We start from the raw sequence: 27,448 nt of genomic DNA on the forward strand, positions 1-27,448 counted from the left end.
ACCCTTGGATCCACTCCATTCATTATTATCTATTCTGGAAACAGGATTTCACTAGCACCACTTTCTGAGATCCCTATAGATTGAGGCTGCAAAACCTGAGACTGCTGGTTCAATAATGCACACAAAGCATGTGCTCCCCCACTGACATGTGGTTCCTTCCCAATTAAAGTGACGTCGATCAATACCTGCTCTTTCCCTTTAGTTGTAAGAATTGTCCAGGGCTGCTTCCACAGACTGTAGGCAGACACGTTTTTATCACCTTTGATGGGGCACCTGCATGACACATGGATCAAAACACCCTCCTCCTTGCTTAGCTTCCCCAACCCCCTTTTTTCAAAGGATCTGACTTACAATCATAGAACTGTAGAGTTGGAAGGGACCACGAGGGTCATCTAGCCCAGTGTTTCCCAACCTTTGGTCTCCAGCTGTTTTTGGACTACAATTCCCATCATCCCTGACCACTGGTCTTGCTAGCTAGGGATGATGGGAGTTGTAGTCCAAAAACAGCTGGAGACCAAAGGTTGGGAAACACTGATCTAGTCCAACCCCTGCAATGTCGGCTCAAACCCATGACCCTAAGACTAAAAAGTCTTGTGCTCTACCAACTGAGTTACCCCAGGACTTCCTGCTGTCCTTTTTTTTTTTTTTAGCACCATAAAACAGCTGTACAATTTCCATAAGACAGTATAGACCAGTGTTCTTCAACACAGGGCCCTCAGATTGAGTTGGACTATCATCAGTGGTGACTGGCTAAACTGACTAGGCATGATGGGAGTTGTAGTCCAACAATTTCCAGGATCCAACTTTGAAGAACACTGGTATAAGATGGCCCACCATGCAGCTGTTCCAGCTTATTGTTTGTTGTTTAGTTGCTTAGTCATGTCCGACTCTTCGTGACCCCATGGACCAGAGCACACCAGGCACTCCTGTCTTCCACTGCCTCCCGCAGTCTGGTCAAATTCATGTTGGTAGCTTCGAGAACACTATCCAACCATCTCGTCCTCTGTCGTCCCCTTCTCCTTGTGCCCTCCCTCTTTCCCAACATCAGGGTCTTTTCCAGGGAGTCTTCTCTTCTCATGAGGTGGCCAAAGTATTGGAGCCTCAGCTTCACGATCTGTCCTTCCAGTGAGCACTCAAGGCTGATTTCCTTAAGAATGGATAGGTCTGATCTTCTTGCAGTCCATGGGACTCTCAAGAGTCTCCTCCAGCACCATAATTCAAAAGCGTCAATTCTTCGACGATCAGTCTTCTTTATGGTCCAGCTCTCACTTCCATACATCACTACTGGGAAAACCAGCCTATAGAGGCTACTAATAGCCTGTATAAATTGTACTTCAGCCATTTCCTTGCCTGTCTACCCTCCCAAGGAAACAACTCTTAGCTCTATCACATTAACCCCTGCCTGTCCAGTAAAACATTGTATAACATTACATAGAGTCGCTATATTTCAAGAAGTGAAAATTCCCAAAGCTGCGGAGCTTTTTAAAGAAAAGTGCCAAAGTTGTTGAGCTCTTTATTTCCTCCTCCAAACTGCAGCCAGGGGTGGAACCTGTGACTGGGAGTGAACTGGGGGAAGGGATTATTTCATGTGTGTGCAAATTTGGGGGTAAGGAAAGAGGGACTAAAATACAGTGGTGCCCCGCAAGACGAATGCCTCGCAAGACGAAAAACCCGCTAGACGAAAGGGTTTTCCGTTTTGGAGGTGCTTCGCAAAACGAATTTCCTATGGGCTTGCTTCACAAGACGAAAATGTCTTGCGAGTTCCTGCGTGGTTTTTTTTCCTCCCCCCCCCCTTTTTCTAAGCCTCTAAGCTGCTTATCAGCTTATCCGCTAAGCTGATAAGCCGCTAAAAGCCGCTAAACCGCTAATAGCGCTAATCCGCTAAGCCGTCAATGGGCTTGCTTCGCAAGACGAAAAAACCGCTCGACGAAGAGAATCGCAGAACGGATTCTTTTCGTCTTGCGAGGCACCACTGTATTGAATGGATTCCAGAAGTCTGGAAGCAGAGTTGCCTAAAGTAGAGCAGCAAAGATTAGGCGCTGTTGAACTGTCCATGTCTATGATATTTAAGCACACTGCCATTAAACAAACAGAACTGCTGATTACCACACTTTATCTATCAGACTACCTCTAAGAGATCTAGGTTCAGAATTTATGTTTATATAACCATATCAGAGCACCCAAAGAGTTTGTATGATGCACCTCTAGCCCAGGAACTTAGCTGAGAATAGCTATCTAAATCCTAGCATTAAGGCACATTATGGTTCTACAGTTAAGTACACTATGTTCAGTACAATCTGAATAATTGGAGCATGGCACGGCACTTTATCTAGAGCACTTGACCCACAGGGTCACAGGGTCAAGGTCACTTTAAACACGAAGCTGTTGCTTCACTCAACTGATTCTAGAGAGATCGCCCTTTTCCTGGTTCTAACCTTCACTTTCATATGGCTCTTTAAAAAGTGAATGGGGTGTTGGCGAAGGGATTTCCACTATTTGCTCTAGGAATTTATAAGATGAATTGGCTCAGATATTTTTCTCTTAGATTAGAAATGGCCTCTTGTATTGATTCAGTGGAATGGATGGAGGATAAATCTGATTCCATTCATATAAAAGCCAAACCTTCCGAATCTGTACTTTGCGAAACTGTGGGACCCGAAGCACAGCCGTTCATCAAAATTTGCACTTCTTTGAATTTTGTGGTGCAGTTATCCAGCCAAGTAATATGTAAACAAATGCATATGCAAGAAAAAGTGTGCCTTAAAGTGCGTATATTTATGAAAATAACATACAACAATGCATTATATTACAGGAAGTTGCTTTGCAAAAATGTGCATATGAACATGTGTCTTTGGAGAGATTCATACGAAAGTGATGGTGAATGTTCATGAGGACTTTTTATTCTAAAAATTGCAAATGAACATGTGAAAATGTGATTAATTGGGGGGAGGGGAAACCCAGAAAAAATGAGAAATTTACAGGAACCAAAACTGACAGATTCAGTCATCCCAAATTGGTTGCAGCAATAGTTGGTAGGATTACACTATGATGTACATTTTCCTCAGGAGTAAGTACACTGAGTTCAATGAGGCTCATTCCCTAGGAAGTGAGCATAGGATTACAACAATGCAGGCCACATCCTATGCTTAGTTACTTTGAAGAAATTCCCACTGAAATCAATTTAATGTTCTCAAAAGTAAATAATGCATAGAAGTAAAGTACTAAGTACAAACGTATGCACTCTGACCTGAGAATAAGCCATACTGAACTCAGTGGAGCTTGCCCCTGAGCAAATGTCTAGAATTCAGATTGTTAGTCTGAAGGAGAGACATCATCAAAATGATTCCATTAACCCTCTTTGTTGTTTAACTGTGCGAAGAGCTCTTATCCATTTTCAAAGAAGAGATAAACACAGCCCTAAAACTTGCAGTCTACTGAGTTTGTCCCCCGTTCAGATTTGGTTCTCTGTCTTTCCCACAAGTTTATGTTTGAGTTTGTGTAATCGCCAGTTAACCTTACAGCAAAAATATTGCTGATGCTTTAGCTTTCGTTTTCTCACACTTCTCCTATATTCGTTTTTTTTTTCTAGAATCCAGGAAGTTATACAGATTTGCAGCTGGCAGAGCCAGTATTGATCCGTTGTCATATCCATTCTGAAAACTGCAATTGGTTGTGAGATAACAAGGGCCTATAATGGCATTCGTACAATATTTTCAAACTTACTATTTCATAATTAAAAAACAAGATGGCTAGTTAGAAACTCATGGCTATACCAAAGTCACAATAAGCCCATTCCTGCCTTGAACCTGAACCACTAACACTGTAACTGGCTAAATCATCCATTGCTTGCTGATTTTGGAAAACTCGCAGTTTGGATCCCTCCAAATGAAATGATACATTTGGATTATTTATGTATATATTTGTATAGGTTTGTTTTACAGTGCCTTTCTGCCTTAAGGAACTCTAATCAACATTCTGCAGTTAATGCAGAAGAACAAAGTCCAACTTGGGGGTTAGGGTCAAAAGCTAAAAACCAACTATCAAGAAATGCAAACAGAGCTGAAATTCAAATAAAGGGCGGAATCAAATACAGACAGAAAGGATCCACAAGGATTTAGGGGAACTGCGAAAAGCTGGGCAGAACAAAGTAATTTTCAGAAGCTGTTAGAAAAAGATGAGAGGAGGAATAAATATGTACTTCCAGAGGAAGGGAGTTCCAAAGTTTGGGTGCCACTACCAAAAAGTCCCTTTCCTATGTAGCCACCAGTCTCACTCCACTGATGGTGGGATGTAGAAAACAGCCTCTTGCAATCACCTCAAAGGGCCAGTAAATTAATATGGAAGGGAGTGTACAACCATTGCAGCCTTTTCTCCTAAGGAATCTAGATGTGGTGTGAACGGACACATAAACAGTAAAGATCCACATAAGGAAAAGCAGTCCGTGTTTCCCACCTTTGCATTACACTGGGATTTGCAGTAAGCTTTTCTCCTTGAGAGGTGACTGGTCACTCTTAATCTGGAAATAAATGCTGTGCTTGTTGCAACTACTCCTGTTGTGTCTGTGAACACTAAAACAATGATTATAGCAAAGGATATTTGCCAAATACCCAATTATCCTGCTTATGTTTCCCAGACCCCACTATTCCTATTACTTTCCCAGACAGTCTCTCCCTAATTCAAGCCTCACTCCTCCTCCTCTTCACTTTCATTAATTAGTTGTGTCCTATTTCCCATAGCCCATGGATTCTCAGCAGAACACACACGCACACTTTCATAGACTACACAGCTGCAAAGACATTTTTATACTTTTGATGGTAAAAAGAGGATCCTGTTAAAACACATGATCAGTGTATGTATAACCTGAATGTCAAACAAGATGTCTAATTAATGGTGGGGGGTGTTTTAAATGGAGAATTGCAACACTGTTAGATTGTCTGCAAAACAAAAGCTTCCTTATTCAATGGAGTTTGACACTTGCTAAATTCATTAAAATGAGGTGCACAATTACCTGCAATCATCCGGTTTACAATACATTTCATTGGCTCAGTGCATTTCATCACTGAAGAAGCTGGCTGTCCTTGAGCTATCAACACATCATATGAAATGGTCAGATTTTATTTATTTAAATAATAATAATTTTAAGTAAATATCCTACCCTCAAGCCAGCAGCGAACCCACAAGATGGCTCACAGCATAAATCATTAGCATGGCTAACTGATAAAACACAGGGGTGGGAGGTGTCATGATAAAATACTGCCTCATCCCACATGACCCTGGAACAGCCATTGAGTTCTTCAATGGAGGCTCCACCCGCCACCAGCAGAGGTGCGATGGCTGAATCTTCTTAGTTGTGATGCCAAGACTATGGAATTCTCTGTTGCCGTAAAGCTTAGCTAGGCCCTTCAAAAACTAGCCCTATGTGGCCTAGGACCCATGTACCTACGGGACCGCCTCTCCTGGTATGCCCTGCAGAGGACCTTAAGGTCCACAAATAACAACACTTTGGAGGTCCCAAGCCTCAAGGAGGTGAGATTGGTTTCAACTAGGGCCTGGGCCTTTTCAGCACTGGCCCTGACATGGTGGAACACGCTGTCACAAGAGACTAGGGCCCTGCAGGACTTGACATATTTCTGCAGGGCTGCAAGACAGAGCTATTCTGCCTGACCTTTGGTTTGGACTCAATCTGACCCTTATGTTTCCCTCCCCTTATGGTCTTCATTTATTAGCTACTTTAAAATGAGGCTGCATTTTAAATTGCACTTTAATCTGTATTTTAAATTGGTTCCCCCCCCTTTTTCCCCTACTATGTTTTTACTGTGATTTTATTGGTGTTAGCTGCCTTGAGCCCAGCTCTGGCCAGGGAGGGCGGGGTATGTATGTATGTATGTATGTATGTATGTATGTATAAATAAATAAATAAATAAATAAATAAATAAATAAATTTATTTATTTATTTGTTGTTGTTGTTGTTGTTGTTGTTGTTGTTGTTGTTGTTATTAAAAACTGCTCCAAGGTGGGAGAGGTGACTGCCTGGCTGTTGCAAGTGCCAGCCAATCAACTTGTTCCAAACAGGCTCAGGGTTCCCTGAACTCATTCTTAAGAAGAGTTCAAAATCCAGCGTGTGCACTAAAATTATATTTGTCAATATGCACCCCTCACAACGCAGTCGTATTCATGCCTCATAGAATCATAGAATGGAAATAAGTCTCATTTAGTTCAATGGGGCTTGCTCCTCAGGTAAACATGGATAGGATTTCAGCCTGAGCTGACCTAAGTACAAGAACAGGGTTCACTCACATTTACTTTGCATCCAGCGTGCTCCCAATCCTGGTTTGAGAATGTTGTGCACACACTACATTAATCACAATCCACACCTGTCCTGTATCCCGTCATTTTTTAAAAATGAAACACTATGTTTTGATGTGTTTTCCTCCGAACCAATTTCAGTCAGGCCTAGCTGCGTTTTATGCCAGGAATGTGTACACAGCCGAAGATAGCTGAGGCCACCGGGCTCTTTACTTCATAAAGCATTTATTTGCATTGAGCAATCTCACAGCTGAAAGATGCCTAATTCATGAGAGCAAAGAGGTCGGCCAAGGTTTCAACATTTCTAGGAGGCGTCTCTGGCAGAAATTATAGGCTACAACCAGCAACAGCTACTGGAATGAATCGAGTACAGCACAGTGTCCCCCCAAGAAGGGGTTCGGGAGGAAGCTATTGTGAAAATTCCAACGGAAACATCACAAAACAGCGAGCGAGTGTGGAAGTTCACCAGATCATTAAACAGAAGGGTGGAGGAAGAGAAAGGATTAGGACAGAGGTGATGGAAAAGACTGCAAATTCTGTTTGAAGATGGAACGGAGGAAGCGTTTTTTGCAGAGTGAGGCTGTTTCCAGGCAGGAGCTTTTACATCACAAAAGAGATAATTGAGATCCAATTTTTGTCTGTGCATGATTTGCACATGCGATTCTTGATCCTGCAGCCCACAAGGGTGAGTGTGGTTATTTGATATGCATTTGAAAACCCTCCCCTTGATTGGGCTATTCACATCTTTTCCTCCCTGCATTTGCCCCAGATGAACGAAGGAGGAAATGGTGTTTGGGATCTTGGTTTATTCCCATCCACAACATAACTGGGCAGGTGTGGATACACCTCCACCCATTGCCAGGATCACCTACCTCTGTTTTTAGACAGACCCACTGCAAGGTAACGCAGAATCAAACTGCAATGAGCTTTTATTTTTGGCATGGAATCAGTTTCTCAAGGAGGTCTTTTCAGAGGGCGAAAAATATGCAATAGATCTAGATTGTGTGCTGCCTACATAGAAAACAAGTACTTGGTCTCCTTTGATTCTAGAATAAAATGTTTGTTTGTTTGTTTATATCCTACCTTTTTCTCCAAGTTGCTCAAGGTAGCATACATGGTTCTCGTCTCTCCATTTTATCCTCACAGAAATCCTGTACGTTAGGCAAAGAGGCGGCAACTGGCCCAAGGTCACTCAGTGAGCTTCATGGCTGGGGTGGAGATATGAGCCTAGACCAGGAGTCAGCAAACTTTTTCAGCAGGGGGCCAGTCCACTGACCCTCAGACCTTGTGGGGGGGGGCGGACTATATTTTGGGAAAAAAGAAAAAGAACAAATTCCTATGCCCCACAAATAACCCAGAGATGCATTTCAAATACAGTGGTACCTCAGGTTAAGAACTTAATTCGTTCCGGAGGTCCGTACTTAACCTGAAACTGTTCTTAACCTGAAGCACCACTTTAGCTAATGGGGCCTCCTGCTGCTGCTGCACCACCAGAGCCCGATTTCTGTTCTTATCCTGAAGCAAAGTTCTTAACCTGAAGCACTATTTTTAGGTTAGCGGAGTGTGTAACCTGAAGCATATGTAACCTGAAGCGTATGTAACCTGAGGTACCACTGTAAAAGCACACATTCTACTCATGTAAAAACACCAAACAGGTCCCACAAATAACCCAGAGATGCATTTTAAATAAAAAGACACATTCTACTCACGTAAAAAACATGCTGATTCCCAGATCATCCGCGGGTCGGATTGAGAAGGCGACTTGGACGGATCCGGCCCCCGGGCCTTAGTTTGCCTACCCATGGCCTAGACCTCCCCTATCTTAGAACCTGTCCCTACCTCAACTCAATGTGCATTGTGAACCCCTTAAACCTCCTTTCATTCCTCCTTCTCCATGCAGTATTCTCCTCCAACTACTGCTGTTCCACACTTCCTCCTCTGTAAACCTGGAGATTCCCTATATTTTGAAAATCCAGATAGGAGAGCTACATTGACTGCATAGGGAATCTCTGGATTTAGAGAGAGAGGTACTGCCAAACGGCAGTAGTTACAGTCCCAGCCTCTGTGTACCCTTGCCAACAGAGAGGGGAAGAAAGTTGCTTAGAATGGTTGCACTTTTGTAATAATAATAATAATAATAATAATAATAATAATAATAATTTATACCCCGCCCTCCTCAGCCAAGGCCGGGCTCAGAGCGGCTTACAAGCAATAATAAAAACAAGTTGAATGATTACAACTTAAAAACAAAATTAAAATACAACATTAAAATATTTAAACATTAAAATATTAAATTGTAGCCTCATCGCAGGAGAAGGAAAAGAAAAAAGAAAGAGAGGGAGGGAGGGAATCAAATTGGCTCCAAGCAAAAGGCCAGGTGGAACAACTCTGTCTTACAGGCCCTGCGGAAAGAAATCAGATCCTGCAGGGCCCTGGTCTCATGAGGCAGAGCGTTCCACCAGGCTGGAGCCAGTGTTGAAAAGGCCCTGGCTCTGGTTGAAGCCAATCTAACTTCCTTAGGGCCCGGGACCACTAGGGTGTTGTTATTTATGGACCTTGAGGCTCTCCATGGGGCATACCAGGAGAGGCGGTCCCGTAGGTACGAGGGTCCTAGGCCGTGAAGGGCTTTAAAGGTCAAAAGCAGCACCTTAAATCTGACCCTGTACTCCACCGGGAGCCAGTGCAGCTTGAAAAGCACTGGGTGAATATGCTCCCATGGCAGAGACCCCGTGAGGAGCCTTGCTGCAGCATTCTGCACCCTCTGGAGTTTCTGGGTCAGCTTCAAGGGCAGCCCCGCGTAGAGCGAATTACAGTAGTCAAGCCTTGAGATGACCGTCGCATGGATCACTGTGGCCAGATCGGGGCGGTGTTAAGAACCAACAGTGAAGCAACTTAGAAGCGTTTTGGGTCTCTCCTGTTGTACCACTCGGCCTGCTCTACCACAATCCCAAGGTCCATCTCTCAGATTTGTTTCAAAGAATCCAAATTCTCTACCCTAAAGTGACTGATAATCTCATGGAGAGCATCCTTTTAGAGGCTGATGTTGTGTTTAATATCATAGTTTCAAATGGAGTCTCAGACCTTAAGGACTGGAACCAGAATGGTGGATTGGTCATGAAGTGAGAACTCAGCTACATTAGTAAAGAAACGGTGATTTGAATGTGCTATAAACATACAACACCAGATGGCGCCAGAGAGCAGGAAATTTTAAAACATGGTTTTCCATAGGGATTTTGTTCCCTCTTATTCATAGCATTTCCCCCCATTTACATCCACCCTGAATGTGGTTTGAGGAATTATGACCAATAGCTCCCCAAAAGCCACAGTGTGTGTTAATATAAGCGTAGCTCGCATGAACTGACTGGTTTTATCCAGTGGGACAGAGTTACTCAGGAGAGATCTATAAGAAAGGAAATGAAGGTTGTTCTGCTGGAGAGCTAAATAATATACTTGGGCATTTATAGCCATGCATAAGGTAAACTGAAATTATGTATATGCATGGTTAATTAGCAAGGAGATGGGGAATCAGCAATATTTATATTGTGACTCCATGGGTATGTCCTTCAAGCTGCAATTTATACTTTTGCCCTTTGCTGTGGTTGTCCTGTTGCTTTGGAATTAACGCATTTTGCAAAGAAGCGACTCTGAAGTGTCCAGCACCCCAGTGGATTAAAGGAAAATTTGGACAGGTTGATTACAAAGTTTGTAAGCATGAGTTGCCTAATTTTCTCTTTGAAGTCAGAGGGACTAATGCATTGTTTGGCTGTTTAAGGGCTGGCTTGCGTATATAGCTCTTTGTGGACAATCGCTGGATTGCTTTGTGTAATTATAGTTCCAACAAAAGAATATTTGTGTTCACCTTAACTATTTTTATTCCACAGGGCCCAGATGTTCTACATGCACAAGAAGTTGCAAAGTTCTTTGGATCCTGAGGACGGTGTCCAAATACCGTATTTTTCGCTCTATAAGACTGTGCGTCTGTGCACATTTTCCCCTCCAAAAATTAAGGGGAAATGTGTGTGTGTCTTATGGAGCGAATGCAGGCTCCTTGGCTTCAGCGATAGCAACGCGAAGCCTCAGAAGCGCAGTGGGAGCACTCCCGCCGCGCTCCGGAGGCTTCGGGTTGTCTTCACTGAAGGTGAAGGCAGTGTGGGAGAGGGAGAGCTGCGCAGTGCCCCTTCAGCGAAGCGAGAGGAGAAATAAAAGGGGCTCAGTTTCTCCTGCCGCTTCGCTGAAGGGGTGCTGCACAGAGAGGGGGAGATTTTTTTTTTTCTTGTTCTCCCCCTTTAAAACAAGGTGCGTCCTATGGTCGGGTGCGTCCAATAGAGCGAAAAATACGGTACTCTCTGCTGTGCTGGGGTAACCCTCAAAATTATCACATCTATGCTGCCGTTGCTGCAACACAACAACCTCTCTAGATAATGAACCCTACCTATCCAATATCCTCTCCAGCAAAACTCCACGTAGATTTGCAGAAGACTCTAGGAGGCGAGCGATGTACATTAACTCAAGGCATATTTCGTTGTTTTGGCAGTGTGGGAGGTGCTGTTGCAGAATTGGAGTTATTATCGCCCCATCTGTGTCGACATCTTGCATTCATGGTAAAAGTATCTTATGGTACATTGTGGCTGCTGCCAAGCCTAGAGAGATCTCTTTGTTTGGGGTAGGGGAGGAGTGTGTGCAGAGCTTTAATTGCATGTGGAGTCAAGTGCCTGGGAGGCTACTCATAATTACGGTTAATTAATATTAGATAGGATGGTGACTTTAAAGGGGGATTTGTCAAACTCATGGAGGATAAATGCCAATGGCTGCTTGTCAGAACCTCCATGCATCACTTACTAAAAAATAGGAAAGGGCTATTGCCTTCCTGTTCTGCTTGTCAACTTTTCAGTGGCAACTGATTGGTTATTGTTAGGAAAGAGGATGTTCGAATGGGTGGACCTATATTTTGAGCCAGCAAGAGTTCTTCTTAGCTGCTGCTTCTTGTTGTTGTTAAATTATTTATTATTAACTATTATTCACTGCCATTATTGATTCTTAATTTTATTTCAAATCCGTTATGGAAAACAAAAAAAGGAAAAAGAGAGGGAAATGTGAGCTCACATTAACAATACATTTAAACATTGATACAGTCATCTTTGTCTACACATACAGATACAGTGGTACCTCGGTTTTCAAACGTCTCCGTTGACAAACGTTTTGGTTTTCGCACACTGTAAACCCGGAAGTAAATGCTTTGGTTTCGAACACGCCTCAGAAGTCGAACGTGTTCTGCAGCTTCCACTGGGTGTAAGATTCTGAGGGCTAGCTGACGGCTATTAAGTTTTTGGTTTTCGAACATTTCAGAACTTGAACGGTCTTCCAGAACGGATTACGTTTGAAAACCGAGGTACCACTGTATGCTGTCTAAATGTGCAAATATGTATCCACATGAAGCTCGTGTTTATAGGGAGTGCGTTCAAATGTAGCGAAGGTGTTAAAGTCTTCAAAGCATTGCCTGAGAGGCAGTGACTGGTGCAAGGTTACCCAGTGAGCTTTCTGACTGAGTGGGGATTTGAACCCTGGCCTCTGAGGTCTTACTCTAACCTCTGCACTACACTGTCTCTCATTCACAATTCGCTTATCATGAATTGAGCTGGTGTTTAACTAGCACAGCTGGACACACTGTATGCACATGGGCTGTAGTTCATGAGAGTCTCTCTTTCGATCCCACCTAACTCTGCTTCCAAAGACATCCTGTCCACTGTTGACAAAGTCCTACAGGCTTAAGAGCAGAACTGCTGAGTCTGGCACATATCCTAGCCTTTAGACCTTGTACTCTCGCACTCAACATGTTATGCGGGGATTCGTGGTAGACAAGGAAAAAGTTGCTCCAAAGGTAGCAAGTAAAACAGTGCACAATTTTGCTGTTTTTAAATCCTTGTAAAAAAATGTCTACTGTTTTAATTCTATTAATTTTTTTTAATTTTAATTTTCATTTTTTTGTTTTTAGCTTTCCCTATTTTATCTGTAAGCCACCTTGACTCCATATCAGGGGAAAAGGCAGGGTATAAATAATGTTTGTTTGTTTGTCATCCATCTGACTGGGTTGTCTCAGCCACTCTGGGAGGCTCCTAACAAAATATTAAAAATGCAATAACACACCCACCCGTGCCAGGTGAAAAAGGCCTGCAAGGCAGGGAGCAGGTCTTCCAGGACTCACAACCAATATAGTCAGGCTATCCCCTGTTCAAATCTTGCCTTGCCCATAAACTCATTAGGTGGCCTTACACATGTCTCTCACACACACCTTCAAACGCACCCTACTGTTCCTCTGTGCTGACTCTGTGCACAGAGTCTTGGCTCATTGTCTATCTGGCAAAGTCCTTACATATTGACTCAGACAGCAGTCTTTCATTCATTCGCACTGGGACCTGACTTTCATAGTGAACTGCTAGCATTATTTACAAATGCAATCCTATTAATAGCGCAACCACTTGAATCTGGCTCTTCGCTCTTTGCTGTGGTTTTGGCTGCAGCCATATATCATTCCAGAGGTGCCTTGCTGCGATGCTTAGTTGGCAGGCAATTCTGGGGCATAGTGCATTTCAAAGTCTCACCATTCAGGTTGGCAGAATTATGAACAGGTGTGCTGTAGGGTTAAGTTCATAAGAGCCTGCCTGGAATATTTTTGTAAAATTAACAAGGCAGCCTGACTGATGGACTGGTTCTACAGCAAAGACCCACTTGGACTTGAAGTTTCAGAATCTGGGGAAGGCCCAAAGCCCCAGATTCAGTCGCTGGCATCTCTGTGTAGGACTGGGAATGTCTCCTACATGTACCCCTGGAAAGCCTCTACCAGTCAATTCAATTCAATTTACGGTAATACATCCATAGTATGAGTCAACATCCAAAACAGAGGTGATCAGAGACACCAACAAACTCAAATCCAGTTTGATTTCAAATTAAACCTCTACAAATCACCACAACAATTTATAGCAATTTTATTTAACTCCATTTTCCTATTCCCCCCACCCCAGCCAATGTCTAGAGGGCTGCCCTGTGTGTTTCAAAGCTATTATTGTCACTCAAAAGAAACCAGACAATTTCTGCCAGGGCGCTCCTGCTTGCCTGTGTGAAGAAAGGTTTCAGAAAGCAGGTCTCTATATACAGGGCAGGCTAACAGATAATGAGTGAGGTCTTGCACCTGAGATTCACCACAAATACAAAAGCTGTCTGCGTATGGGACCTTGTTGTAGTGGGAATCACTTGGAAACGCAGCTCAGTAAAGGCATTTCTGAAGGAAACTGGTGAGAGTTTGGTCAGATAACTAGCTCTAAAATGCTCTGTTCTCAAGAGTTTCTGATTAATTGCAGTTCCCTTTTGGATTCTACCCAAGAGAGCCAATCCCTTAGTTGACACTTATTCAAGGTCAAAGCCTCCACCAGCCTGTATAGACAGTACAGAGCCAAATGGAGCAATGTTCAGACTTAGTATGACTGCTTCCTATATTCCAGAACTCAATATATATTAGCACAGCCTTACCAAAGAACACGGATATGCATCTGAGACTGCAACTCTATGCCGACTTACCTGACAGTCAGTAGGGCTTACTTTTCCGTAGACATGTATAAGATTGCACTGTGAAATGCATATCACAAGATTGTAAACGAGCAAAAAATGCTGGGACATTCTCCAAAAACCAGCATAAATGACACAAAGAAGCATGCAGACACGTTTTTATATACACATTAGTTTTAAAACGGTTGATTTCTCTGTTATTTTGATAAATGTCATTTTATTGCTATTTCCTTATGAATGTTCTATATCATTTTATGCAAACCACTTAGAGCTTTTTTTATTAAGTGGTATATAATAAATCTGGATCGATTGCATCCCTTTGAATGCCCTTTACAGAAGCCAGGAGCAGGCTTGGTCTACACATGCAGGAGAATGGAGCTGGGGGGGGGATTAGAGAATTCTGAGCATAGCTGTCAACTTTTCCCGTTTCTTGTGAGGAATCCTATTCGGAATAAGGGAATTTCCCTTTAAAAAAGGGAAAAGTTGACAGCTGTGATCCTGAGATGGTAGAGTCTGGAGTGTACCATTTCACACTACGTGTAGGGGCACCAGTTTTGGATGCTCCTCTCTGTAAAAAAACAACTCCTCCTAAACAATTAAGAATTGCACAGTCTACTCCTGCACAGTTCTAAACCCAGTTTATTCCTTGTGATACTGGTTTTCTGTCTCCAGGGTTGTTTTGTTTCTTACAAGAGAGCATGCAAATATGGAATTCTGCACCAGCAATCTAGTGGAGCCTTCTGTTCTCCCACCTCCGAGCTCCTCTGCCTCATGAGCAGACCAGGCCTCAGTTTCACCCAGTGGCATTTCATAAACTGTGAGAAAAGAATATCCAGTCCTCACTTATTGGGACACACAGCAGCTCATATTGAACACATGGGCTGAGATACATGCGGCCAGTTCAGGCAAACCAAACGGTCTGTGGTAGCCAATGGATTTCTGAGCTTTCTTATTTAAAAAAATTAAGATTGGATCTTAGTGCTAAACCAGAGGCTGCTTTCCTTTTGAAAAATGTTTTCCCTTACAGCATGAAGGGCTGCTGCCAAAACAAGAGGCAAAAAGCACCTTCAGCCCATGAGTCTAGTTCAGGCATGCCCGCAGGCCAATTAAATCCGTCGCCCGTGGCAGTATATGTCATGGGGTAAAAAAGCTCAGCAACTTCAATCCTTAAAAAAACTCAACAACTTTGGTCAGCCCTCACACATGTTCACTTCAAATCTGCCCCCCTTTGAAAAAAGTTTCGGCTCCCCTGGTCTAGTTGTTTCACACAGCACATTGTAAAAGCCAACTGTTAAACTGGTATTCACTTCATAGGCTTTTCTGTTTCCTTCGTGGCTAGCCCAATATATTTTGCTGCCTGAGGCACTGCAATAAATGACATCCCTCCCCCAGTCAAGGTGCAGAGTGCCCAAAACCAGCTAAGTTATTTTAGCACCCGAGGCAGAAAATCCCTAGTGCATCTTACCCCACCCTCATAGTCAAAATACAACTTTCTGCACTTTCGTAGCACTCAAAAATTGAGCTAAGGTAGCAATCTCGTTCTGCCTAATGGCAGAGCTGGCCCCAGTTCTCCCGCAGCCAAACTAGTAATAATAGCACATTTCCCACCAAATGATTCTCCCACCCGGATAATCTTCAGAAGCAGGGAGCACTGTGGCGAAATGACATCGAATCCATATGGATTTAACTTAATTTATGCATCTACATTTCGGAAGGAGTGCACAATGCATGCTGCCCGGACAGCTGCTCCAAGATGCAGGTGCCAGTTCTATACAAGGGAAGGATCTATGAAGAATGCACTGAAGCATGTCACTGAACTCGTCAAGGCGGGATCAAGTCAAGGTTTTTACTAGCCACCTATATGCAAATGAATGCTCTGCTCCGGAGGTCAGTCTATAAAATGTTTGTAGAGGTTTTCTAGTGTCCGACTACAGACATTCGAAAACAAAGCGCTTGGGGTCTAAACAAAGAAACCCACCCCAGCCTATATTTGTATCAACCAAAGTAGTTGCATTTTCCAGAAACAAGAACAGCAGGTGCTTTAAAGTTGAAGCAAGAATGTTAGACCTCTTGCATCACAAGCGAAAAACATGTGTAATTCCAAGGGGAAGAACAAGATTTTCCCAAAGCAGTTTATGTCTTCATTGCTCTTTCATATACCCAGCTGTGTGATCCATGAGATTTTTTGCTTCCATGGATAGTTTCCTTTATGGACACTTTAAAGACACGCTGAAGACCTGTGTGGCAGTGTTTAATCTCTTCTGCCTTTGATCTGCCCAAGTCTTCCTCCCATTTTAGCCTTGGCAAAATTAGAACTTCAACAAAATGTTTATGGGCTTCTCTCTTAGCAGGCTTTGTGACAGACAACAAGAACTTGCTTTTCCTTTTAGTTCTTCTGTAACAAAGGGCTGCTTGGTGCAACCTTTGAGCTGAGCCAGCAGAAATTTGCATATAGGCACTGCAACTACTAGAGATGTCAGCAACTACATATTAATGCTACGCAATTTTCTTTTATGGACTTTCTAGCTAGTGCACCCCTGATAAAACTATGCACAGAACTAATTGCATGGTGGGTAGACTTGATAAGCTGTTCAGAATCAGGGATGTGAAGATTTGATCTAGATTCTGCTGCTTCTTGATTTTCTGACTGTAGCAACATGTGCACAGCCCTAGCAGCCAGATTAGGTTGCGGGGTGTGAAAGCATGCTCCCTAACTAGACCTATGCTCCCTAACTGGCCTTGACCTTGAGATTTGGTGAAAAACTGGGCCCTTGTTAGCCAGATCTCATGTCTCAGAACTCTACTTCAACTAACCTTGCATGACACACCCACTGTGAACAAATTCATTTAGCCAAACCTCCAGTTAGAAATGTTTTTGATGTTACCAAATCAATTTCAGTAAGTGAAGGGATGTTTAAAAGAGGAGAAACAAAGGACCCTGCCAAGTTTCATGTTTTATACAGCAACATTTATTTCCTTTTCAGTTTTCAGGTTTTATGCAAGGAAACACAGAGTCATAACTGGTTTAGCAGAAGCCCGTTGTCACTGGCATGATGTCGCGAGATACAGATATGCCAATTATGTCTCCGAAGCATTGGTTTCGAATACGACCCATAGAATTTGAGAGATGCCTCTCTAGCTACCACTGAGCATAAGGGTTTGGAGACTAAGCCCAAGAACACTTAACACAGAAAGAGCACAAGTGGGGGAGGGGAAAAAAATCAGGCTCACACATTTGTAAGACATGGAAGTGTTCTTCACACAGGCATTTTAATGACAAACCCAGGATCACAGAGGTATGAAAGCTCCTGTTATAAGTAAGGCTGCATTTGGCTTACAAAAAAAAAAATCTGTCACATATGTTCTTATTTCAGGCACATGAAGCATTATAGTACCTTTCAGTCCACCAAGAGGTGAAGCAATGGTGCAAGATAGAACCAAAATAGAATATTTACTGTAATATTCAGTAATTGTTTTGTAAACATAAGCCAGAGTCCCAGAAGGCTACACTGATGCTGTTATGAAATTAAAGCAGCATATTTAAATATTGTACTTAATACCCTTAAATACATAATACTCCTTTCACGAGAAACTTAAAAAGTAAAAAAGCAGAGGATGTAGTGTTAAAGATCGTTCCCCGCCCCATCAATGAGAAAAGTCAGAAAGTGCATTCTAGTCTAAACAGTTTCCCATTATCTCAGTGGAGTCAGTGCCAGAGCTGCTCTCAGTGCTCTTAAAGAGTCTCTGAACAGAAACTTCATTTGCATACAGCAAGAGTTAGAGGTGCTCAGAGGCTGGGAGAGTGGGGGGGGGAGCAGATTTTATAACATAACAAATACATCTTCAGCACTACTTGCTTCCAGCACTTTAAGTGGTTTTGAAACATTCTCCAGAACTTTAGGTACCACTGTTAAACACTGTTTTGTTTTGTAAAGGTAATTTATTTGGGTAGTATTCAATGTTTTGCTCAGAATAGTCCCACTGAAATTAGTGGGCATTACTAAGCTATGTCCTTTAATTTCCACAGGGCTGCTCTTGAGTAAAAGGCTGAATACCACCCTTTGTATTAGAGGCTGGTTCTACAAATATTTCGTGATGCAGCAAACAGACCCTAAGTGTTCAATCATTTCAAATCTCTTTGAGCAGCTTCATATATTAACAGTTAGTGAATACAACAGTGTGTTTTCACAATGAAACTTGTAATGTGAGGTGGCTTAGCACTCTGTTCATTGCAATATCCCAGAAAGCTATGGTTAGTTTTCGCTGCAAAACGTCAGCAGAATAAACTGGCATAGCCACTTCACCACAAATGCATGTCCTGAGCACAGTGGGTTAATTACTTTTATCTACATGGAACAGCCTTCAACACCACTAGCATTCAGGAGAAAAATACTACCTTATACAAGAATTTGCAAAACTGGCTTCAATATTTTCATATACAATCAAGTACAAAAAATGTCTCCTGTAGTTTGGAGGTACTCCAGCTGTTCCATTTTTTCCAAACGTACCTAAGACAGCCGACATACCGGAAACCTTACCTGCAAAAGCAGAGATGAACACAACATATTCTGTTGTAAAAGCCAAGCTATTGCATAATAATAATAATAGTAATAATAATAATAATAATCAGGACCACACCTGGTACACAATTAGCTGCTTTTCTCCCTTACCACTGCAGTGCAAACTCAATATGAGAGTCAAAGTTTGTGCTTTAGAGAGACGCAGCAGTCTTTGAAAAAAGCTATTACCATATTGCAAAGTATACTAACCCAGAAATTAAAAAAAAAAAAAATTGGCCCATCAGGGGACAGATGAGGTTAAAAGTGAGACTCTGTTGAACATGTTTTACATGTTTACTATGTGGGATATAGGCCACACACATTTTAAAAAGAGGGAGGGAGGGAGAGACAGAGAGTGAGCAAGCTCATACTTCTAGCACTAAAAAGATAGGAAACCTTGGCTTCAAGATCCAGAATTTACAGTATTATTGTAGCTTTTCTGCCTGTCCATCAATATATGCCTGTCCGTTCCCAGCTATACCAATCTAGCCATGTCAATGTGAAAGAAAAGCAGCTGAAAAAATCTTATTAAAATACAGCTCCATGAGAACTGTACAGCAGTTTTTACATGCGTGCAATAATATGTGGGGGACAAACTCGGAGTATTAACAAACAAGTGGCCTTTATAACAAAGATCCCAGAAGGCAAAGGTAGATGTATTTGATCATTTCACAAATACACCTTTCCAACACTTTACAGCTTGTTAACAGAATAATTTTGTTCTGAGGTTTGACTGCAACACTGCTGAGCAGGAGGTGCAGAGTGGAAGCCACTGATCACTTGCTTTGTTTGCAATTCTATGTCAAGAATGACAAATTAGTGACTTTCCATTTTGAAGTTGGGGAACAAACCTAAATAGCCATATAATAAAAGAGCCTGCATTTAAACAATGCAAATTACACTCCCCCCCCCCAAAAGGTAAAGTAGCAATGCATAAGGAAGACCTCAACAGTCCTCTTTCCTGGTTCTACAGCAATTGTACATAAATCAACTGTTTGAATAACTAAAATATATAAGGAAATTTTGCAGTCCCATAAAGACTTCCAATAAGGGCTCTTAAAAATGCTTTAGAAATAGTCAGCATTAATGCCACCTCTGATTTAAAAATTAGCTCTATTTTTAATTGATCAAGAACAGGTAAAGGCTAGTTGAGATCCAGAAACCTATTGGCTAGCACCCTTGCATTCAACATAAGATTAGCCTCTGCAACTTCAATAGAACTAAGGTGGCTGATTTTAAGAGGATTAGCCAAGTGGCTTGACTGCAATCCACAAATTTGTGCAGCAATTCCATTTCTGCAGGTAGCACTAACTGCTCCTCAAAACCAAAGAGCAGAAAAGTTTGAAGTAGGCTAGAATTTGCTCCAACACATGCCTTCACTACACAAAATGTGTTCCAGGTTATGAGAATTGACTGGTGGAGGAGTTCAGATGTCACAATAAGCCATGGTTTATTGATAGGAAGAAGGCCCAAATAGTCTCAAGCTCCTGCTGCTCCTCTGTGTGGCTACAAGGAGGTCAAAAGCTTTCACTTCTGGTTTTGTTTTTGTTTTATTAGCTTCAATTGAGCACAATTCACCATTATATCCAAAACCTAAACTGTGGATAAACTATGATTTGTTGAAAAAAGCCTGCTTCATAACCCATAGTTTGAAGTTGATTTGTTTCAACATCTTATTTAATAATTATTATTGAGTTGGGATGAACTGAACAGCTGCAATTGATCAAAAGTGGATGCGAAAGCTTCTGGTCTTTTCACAGCTGAATCTCAAAGCTCACTCATGTCACCATAAGCCAAGGTGTGCTACATCCTTCTCCACCCTGATGCCCTCCTGGTGGTTTTGGACTAAAACTCATCACCCCTGGCCACTGCCATGTTGATTGGAGCAGAGGGGAGTTGCTGTTCAAAGCATCTGGAAGGCACCAGGTTGAGGAGGTTGATTTGAAACAGCTTAGTAACAGTTGCTTCATGAAGCAGCTGCCTGTATTGTGTTAAAAAGAATGCATTTCAGCTGCACATTGGGTAAAATGGCTCATCACGGCTCTTCATGAAATAAATCAAATGAGAATATATTAATGTTTATACACTGCTAAATTCCATGTTTTTTTAAAAAAAGTAAAAAACATTCTTTTAACTCAAAACTAGATGTAATCCAGACAATATTTACCCTTCCATTTCGGCAAGCCATAGATGACACCGCAATGACAAATATCAGCTGTTTCTAGTTCTGGCATAAATTTACTTGAAAGTAAGGTGTTCTTAACAAATTCTTAAACCTATACAATTGAGGAATGCACAAACTGAGATGCCTTTAAAAGGACTGGTCAATTTCTGTCTTAAAAGTTATCCTTACAGTCATGTGGACATGCATATCTTTTACAAATCCTATTTTCAAAGCAGCCATTTTTCATTAGGCCCCCCAGTACAACACAAAAACAGGGTTTGTTTTTTTAATAAACCAGTACTAGATATGTTTTAAGATGCTACTACTAATATTATGGAGTATAACCTACATGAAATAGGGTTCACTTTTTCATGTATAAGGGAAAAAAATCCTCAAATAGTCTACCTTAAAAAAATAATTCTGCCAACTTTGGCTTCCTTTCTTTATGGTTTGTAAAACATTCACATTCACACACACAATAAGTAGAAAGGCTTCTTCCTGGATTTCTCTAACACATACTGATTTCCAAATGGAGAAATGGGTTGCTGAAGAACTCAATTTTAATTTTTAATCCAAAAAAAAAAAAAAGCATCTTGGCAGAAATGTTGATACTGGTTCTCCAGAGTTGTTGAAGCATCTGTAAACTTTTCGGTTCAATTCAACTAAAAGTTAACACAAGCACATACTGTGTTGGGACGGCACAATTGTATCCTTTCAAACAGGCAGCCTAGATTTAAGTATTGTGACCAGAACACGGATTTCAACAATTACAATACTTTGCAACTTGTCTCTTTAATGCTAGTCTTTCTTCTCAAAATCAACCTGTGGTTGAATGCAGACTTCACTCAGCACAACTTTGGGAATTACAAAGACGATTCAAATTGTTTGTTAGGATCTTCCCCAAGCTTTACAGCAGGTATACACTCTGATTTAGTCCTCCTGGTTTTGTGTTGTGAAGAGTCAATGGCTATTTCAGAGAAAGAAATAGAAACGGAAGGGGACTTATCGGTCTTCTTTGCACTAGTCTTTTCTGTAGTTCCACAACACTGCTTCAGAGCACACTGGGTTCTGCAGGGAAGTTCACATTTGGTTACAGCCTCCCCAATAGTAAACTCAGGCTGTATGGTTGTTGCGTGTATCCCTTCATCATGAAATATCTCTTTAATATCCTTCGCAACTTTCAGGTATGTTTCTGGGTCCTTAAATTTAATGTGAGCAGTGCCAATGATCCTGCTTCCTGCCAGCTGCCAAACATGCAATTCATGGACAGCTTCAACTTCTTCCAGTTTGCGGAGTTTCGCATTTAAAGAACGAATATCAATTTGTTTCGGAACAGTTTGCAAAAGGATAAGGGCGGATTCTTTAAGAAGTGGGTAAGTTGTATAGAGCAGAATGCAAACCATTATGAGACACAATGCAGGATCTAAATATAGAACCCAGCAGGGACCAGCTACAGGAATTTTCCATAACTCAGTTGCATTCATTCTACTAGACAACTGAGTAATGTTTTCTGCACAATCGTCATTGATACATGGGTTAATACAAGGCCCATCCTTAGGGCAAGGAGTCCAGTAAGCGTAAAATACTAAAGCATTCACCACAACAATAACGGAGCCCAGGGCATCTCCAAGAACATGAAGAAATACTCCACGCATATTGAGTTGACCACTAGTGTCTTCGTCAGGTTCTATGTCCAGAGAGGTGTCATTATCAATATTCCCATTTGGCTGAAGTTCCATTTGGTTCTCTTTTGCCCCATCACCTGCAAACACAAGAGCAACATTGTTACATGGATAGGAAGCCTTGTGGGGTGGATTAACAGACTGCTAGCAATATTGGGGACAATATAATATTTGGAGGAGGGGAGTTATAGAAGGCAGTTCTCTTTGTAGAGTTTTGGAACCACTAGAATACACACACCGCATTACAGAATAATGACTTGTTACAGCAACCAAGTCAGTGGTTTTTCAAACACTATAGAGAGAAGTCGTCTTTTCAGATCACAGACCCACTTTTAACAGCAACCTGTAATAAGGAATCCCAATATTAATATTTCAATAATATAACCACCTTTCTGCTCTTCTCATTGGGGGGGGGGGGTAATATCCTAACCCAAGAGGATAAAAACAAAATGGTGGTATTACTGCTAGTCTAGATTGGGTGCATGCCCCAGCTATAGGTTCTGACTTGCAATCTAGAAACACTGATTCAGAGCATTCAAAGGATTCCATGTATTCTCAGTATTCCTTATTATAACACTAAAGTAGGTCACTATTATATCTGTATTACAAGGGAGCCAGCTGAGAGAGGGTGGCTTGATGGTGGCAGAGCTAAGAATTGAATGGAGGCTTCTAAGTTCAGAATCACAACACTACACTAGCTCTTATGTATTGTTTTATTAAATTAGGTAATGATTCAGTAAGATTGGGTGGAAAGGGAGGGAAGGTTAAAGGAGCATGCAGTCTGTGTGCAGCAAGGAATGGAGAGAGAAGTGAGACATTTCATATTTTACAAAAAATAAAGCTCTAGTCTGCACAACAGGTACCATCAGTTGAAATATGTCACTACCATGAAAAATCATGTCACAGATATGAAGCAGCTTATACATGCCTACATGTCCACAATGAAATGGCAGAGAAGCCATGTCACTACAATGGCAGGTGGTGTCTATCAAAAAAGAGTGGCATCTGTCAAGACTGTATGAAGTCAAATGCAATTACTGCAGCCTTTGTTATGCAAGTATTATTTTGCACTGGAATTTATTCCAACTTTGAATTTTATTGAAACAAACATGCACCCATCCTCCTTTACGAGTGTGCCCTCAATTCTGATTCAAATAAAAGAGACTGTCCCAGATACTAGTAGTTTTCAGAAACCTCTCTGCAGCTTTTTGACACAAGCAATTGTTCTCACACTAGAATATCACACAAATGGGTTTGCCAATACAAACCAGCCATTACATCAAAGGAGATGTTTCTTTTTGTGAACTGTAAAAAGGTTTTTGAGATATTCACGCATGGATACCGACTGTGAGCAAAATTTTGCCTGGTGATTTCACCAATATAACCGGTAGAACTGGAAACCATCACAACTCCCACACTTGTTTCACCAGGTAAACTCCACCTATATAATGTACTTTACAAGTCCCAGAAGTAGCATCCTCAAGTGAGTTCAAGAGTTATGTTCATGCATACTAAAAAAAGACAGCTTTTAAAAGTAGCAGAAAGTCAAGGCCTGCTAACAGGTATATGCTTAAGATATGAACTAAGCACACTGATATAACACTTTTAGGCTTCATGATCTGCAACTATAGGAACTACTCAAGAAATCCTCCTTCCTGTTTTGCACCAAGAAATAAAGCTCAGTGAATAAGCCAGCATATTGCCTAATTGTGACAGTCTCGCCCTGCCAGGCCTAACATTTATCACCTCCAACTATTGCCAGACTAGGTTTATGCCCCACTAGAATTTTGCAAAACTTACGTTCAACTTAAAATCCTTACTATACATACAAGGTTTGCCATGCTTGGAATAACTTTTTAAAAATATATTTAATTCCATTCACCTGCAGTTCAGTAAAGAAAATATAGCTGTGTAGTCTGTTGACAGCTAATCATCCTTCAACTGTATGGACTAGCTTCAGTGGAAAACTCTGGGCCACATACAGCCCTAGAGGAACAACAGTGTGCTACCTAGGTGTCAATACTGAGGATGACTGGTGGGCTGTAGAAATAAGACATGCACCCTCTAGAGACAAAAAGAGAGAAGTCAGTCCACTTCTCTATGAAAGGGAACTTTGCCATACAACTACTTGGCCAGATCCTACCAGGTGTCATAATATGCCACCTGACTATTATCCTAGCACTGACTCCCTATTAAAACATGAAACAGAGATGTAAAATAATTTACTGGCATAAACTAAAATTATATTAAATGTAGTGCACTGCCATATATTCCCATTTATTTCTACAGTAGATAACAAATTCTTTCATCTGAGATGTTGCTAGGATCAATTATGAGTTCCAGTGGCCTGAAATTAAGAGATGACTGTCCAAATACATAGGGCCTTTATTTTCATTTTTTTACAAAAACCAAATTACTAATGATAAAAGCTTTAATGAAAACAAAATTAAGCAAGAATACCAAAGCAGAGTGAAGTAGTTCAGCTGACATAGCAATGAGCAACAATGTAATCATTTGTACCACTCCACTTTTATTTTGGTACTATCCCAGGAAATTATATTGGGCTGAATAGGTCTTTAATATTCTGACTACACTGATGGTTTTGCAATATTTCAAGTATGTAGAAGAGCTGGAAGCAACACTTATAAACAGATACTGTATTCTGTATGATCAGAAATAAAACAAAACTGCTTTTTCATAAGGAATTTTACATTCCACATCTATAGTCATGATCATTGTCATCTATGGATAATATGCTTCCTACTGCAACTTTGCTCCATTTAAAGACCTGGCAAAAGAGGAAGTGCTTCTAGTTACTGTAACCAATACCATGCAAAGGCTTTGGGTGTAGATCAGGAACGTCAGTAGAGTTCATTCTGCTCATCAGGAATGTTGGGAAGGCAGTTAACAGAAGCTGCAGCTTCCTGTGAGCTTTGCCACTCTGTCTACTTTAATGCAATGTGTTAACCCTTACATAGTGGGTTCTGCAGATTTCCCCATGAGCCCAAATTGTGCTATAGGATATAAAGTTTCCTTCATCAAGCTGTAAAAGAAAGAAGACTAAATGTACTACCTCAGTTGTCAAAACTGTTCTGGGAAGCCCAAGGGTTTCTCAGTGGCAAGAACATTAACAGCAGTAACTTCCTCTGTAGCAGCTTGTCCACCACTACTGAATTTCCTCTGCAATGCATGGTCACAGGACCTTATGGTTCCTAAAGTCATACTTTTAATTAACGTAGGATGGAAGGCATACCTGACCTGACTTATGTGCTTTAAGATTTGCATCAGAGTCCTCTGCAAGGTTCAAAGGTAGACATGCTGGGTTGTCTCAGCAGACATCTTGAGAAGGGGACTCTAAAGGTAAGAAATTTAAAAAGCACTGCAGTAGTCCCTTTCCTTGCGTTCTGCGAAAGCTTAATGCCACCAGCAAAGACTGGGAAATGTTGGTGGCTGTCATGTAGGGAATTCAAGGTACTTATTCTATAAAGTAAGGTGTGTTGCTGTTCTGCACAAAGGGGTCCTTCCATAAACCAGAACGAATGGGTGCTGCAGCAGCTTCTGTTAACTGCCTTCCCAACATTCCTGATGGGCTGAATGAGCTCCTTGACATTCCTTGATCTACACCCAAGTCCTTTGCATGGTATTGGTTTCCAGTAGCTAGAAGCACTTCCTCTTTTGCCAGGTCTTTAAATGGAACCAAGTTACAATAGGAAGCAGATTATGCACCGATGACAACTACCACCACCAGGACTACAAGATCTGATGTGTGCAACTCCTTATGAAAGGGCAGTTTCATTTTATCTTTGAACCTACAGAATGCAAATGTCTGCTTAGAAGTGCTGCTTACAAGCTCTTGTGCAGACTAGAAACATTGCCAGGCCATCAGCTTAGTGGGAATATTAAAGACCTGTTCAGCCCAATAACCTGATTCTGATGGAGGCTCCGACCGCTTCCGGGTACCCCTCATATTTGGGGCTCTGCCTGGGAGAAGCCAGGCATCCCCGGGCAGGGGGGAGGCCTGCTCGCCCCCCCCACACCCCAGCTCACCTAGCTTCTCCAGGCTGACTCCATTGAAGCTGCTGAAATTGTCCACCAGGGTGTTGGTCTCCTCCTCTTTCTGCCGCTCTCCGGGAGGCTGCTCTGCCTTGCCCCGGCGCCGGTGGCCCCCTCCTCCTCCTCCTCCTCCGTGCGAGTGGCCGTGACCTCCTCCGCCGCCGCCGTGCTGGTGGAAGAGACAGAGCCCCAGGACGTTGACCAGGAGCCCCGCGGCGCCGACGCCGATGACCACCCAGGGCTGCTTGATCTCGTTGGGCTCGGTGAAGCGCTCGATGGCCTCGAGCAGGATGGTGAAGCAGAGCGCCGTCAGGAAGACGGCGTTGACCAGCGCGCCCATCACCTCGGCGCGCACCCAGCCGAAGGTGTTCTTCTTGGTGGCGCGGGTGCGCTCGGCGAAGCGCACGGCCACCAGCGCCACCACCAGCGCCATCACGTCCGACAGCATGTGGAAGGAGTCCGACAGCATGGCCAGCGAATCCGTCACGCGGCTCACCGCCACCTCCACCACGAAGAAGAGGAAGGTCAGCGCCAGCATGCACATCAGGCGCGCCCGGCGGCACCCGTGCCGGCGCCGGACCGGAGCCTCCGCGCCCATCTTCGCCCGAGACGGAGCGGACCCGGCGGGACCCAGGCGGCGCCCACCAAGCGGCCGCTGTCGCCGAGGGAGGTGGGGGAACGGCGGCCGGCGGCTCTTCGACTGCGCCTCAGGCTGTCGACGCTTCGGCTCCTTTGCTTCCGCTCTCCTCGGCCGCCGCCTCTGTCTGTTCGAAGGAGAACCAGCAGCAGAAGCAGAAGCACCGCCGTTCTTTGCAGACGGTTTGAAACTAAACTTTGCACCCGAACCCCCTCGCACTCCTTTCCACACGGAACCCCAGAGCCGCCCGCCGCGCGGGCCCGCCCACTCGGGGCCTCCTCATTGGCGACGGCTCCCGGCAACCGCGCCGCCCGCCGCCAGGGCCCGCCCACCGCCGGCTCGCTCATTGGCGGCGGCCCCGGCAACCGGGCGGGGACAGGTCACGCCTCCCCGCGAGCTGATTGGCACCCAGACGGCCTCGCGACCAGTCCCAACCGCCACGCCTACAGGCGGCTTTGCGATTCGCCCGCCGAACCTCCGGCTTCGT

At 42.8% G+C, this 27,448-nt stretch overlaps 1 protein-coding gene across 1 annotated transcript; it reads right to left on the bottom strand.

The window, feature by feature from the left end:
- Positions 1–16,812: 16,812 nt before the first annotated feature.
- Positions 16,813–27,191, bottom strand: SLC30A1 (solute carrier family 30 member 1). The gene is made up of 2 exons (XM_079971154.1): positions 26,319–27,191; positions 16,813–22,351 (listed from the first exon to the last, which is right to left on the bottom strand). Exons 1-2 carry the CDS (start codon positions 26,920–26,922, stop codon positions 21,453–21,455), a joined length of 1,503 nt encoding a protein of 500 aa, XP_079827280.1. The 5' UTR covers positions 26,923–27,191; the 3' UTR covers positions 16,813–21,452.
- Positions 27,192–27,448: the final 257 nt, after the last annotated feature.

The sequence above is a fragment of the Podarcis cretensis genome (assembly GCF_951804945.1).
Source record: "Podarcis cretensis genome assembly, chromosome: 3".
Lineage (NCBI taxonomy): Eukaryota > Metazoa > Chordata > Lepidosauria > Squamata > Lacertidae > Podarcis > Podarcis cretensis.

What these genes read in the sequence shown, in the direction of transcription:
- SLC30A1 (XM_079971154.1), bottom strand. Translation starts at nt 26,922, where the DNA reads ATGGGCGCGGAGGCTCCGGTCCGGCGCCGGCACGGGTGCCGCCGGGCG. An exon ending in AGTCAGCCTGGAGAAGCTAG is followed by an intron (nt 22,352 to 26,318) that starts GTGAGCTGGGGT and finishes TTGTGTTTGCAG; the next exon opens with GTGATGGGGCAAAAGAGAAC.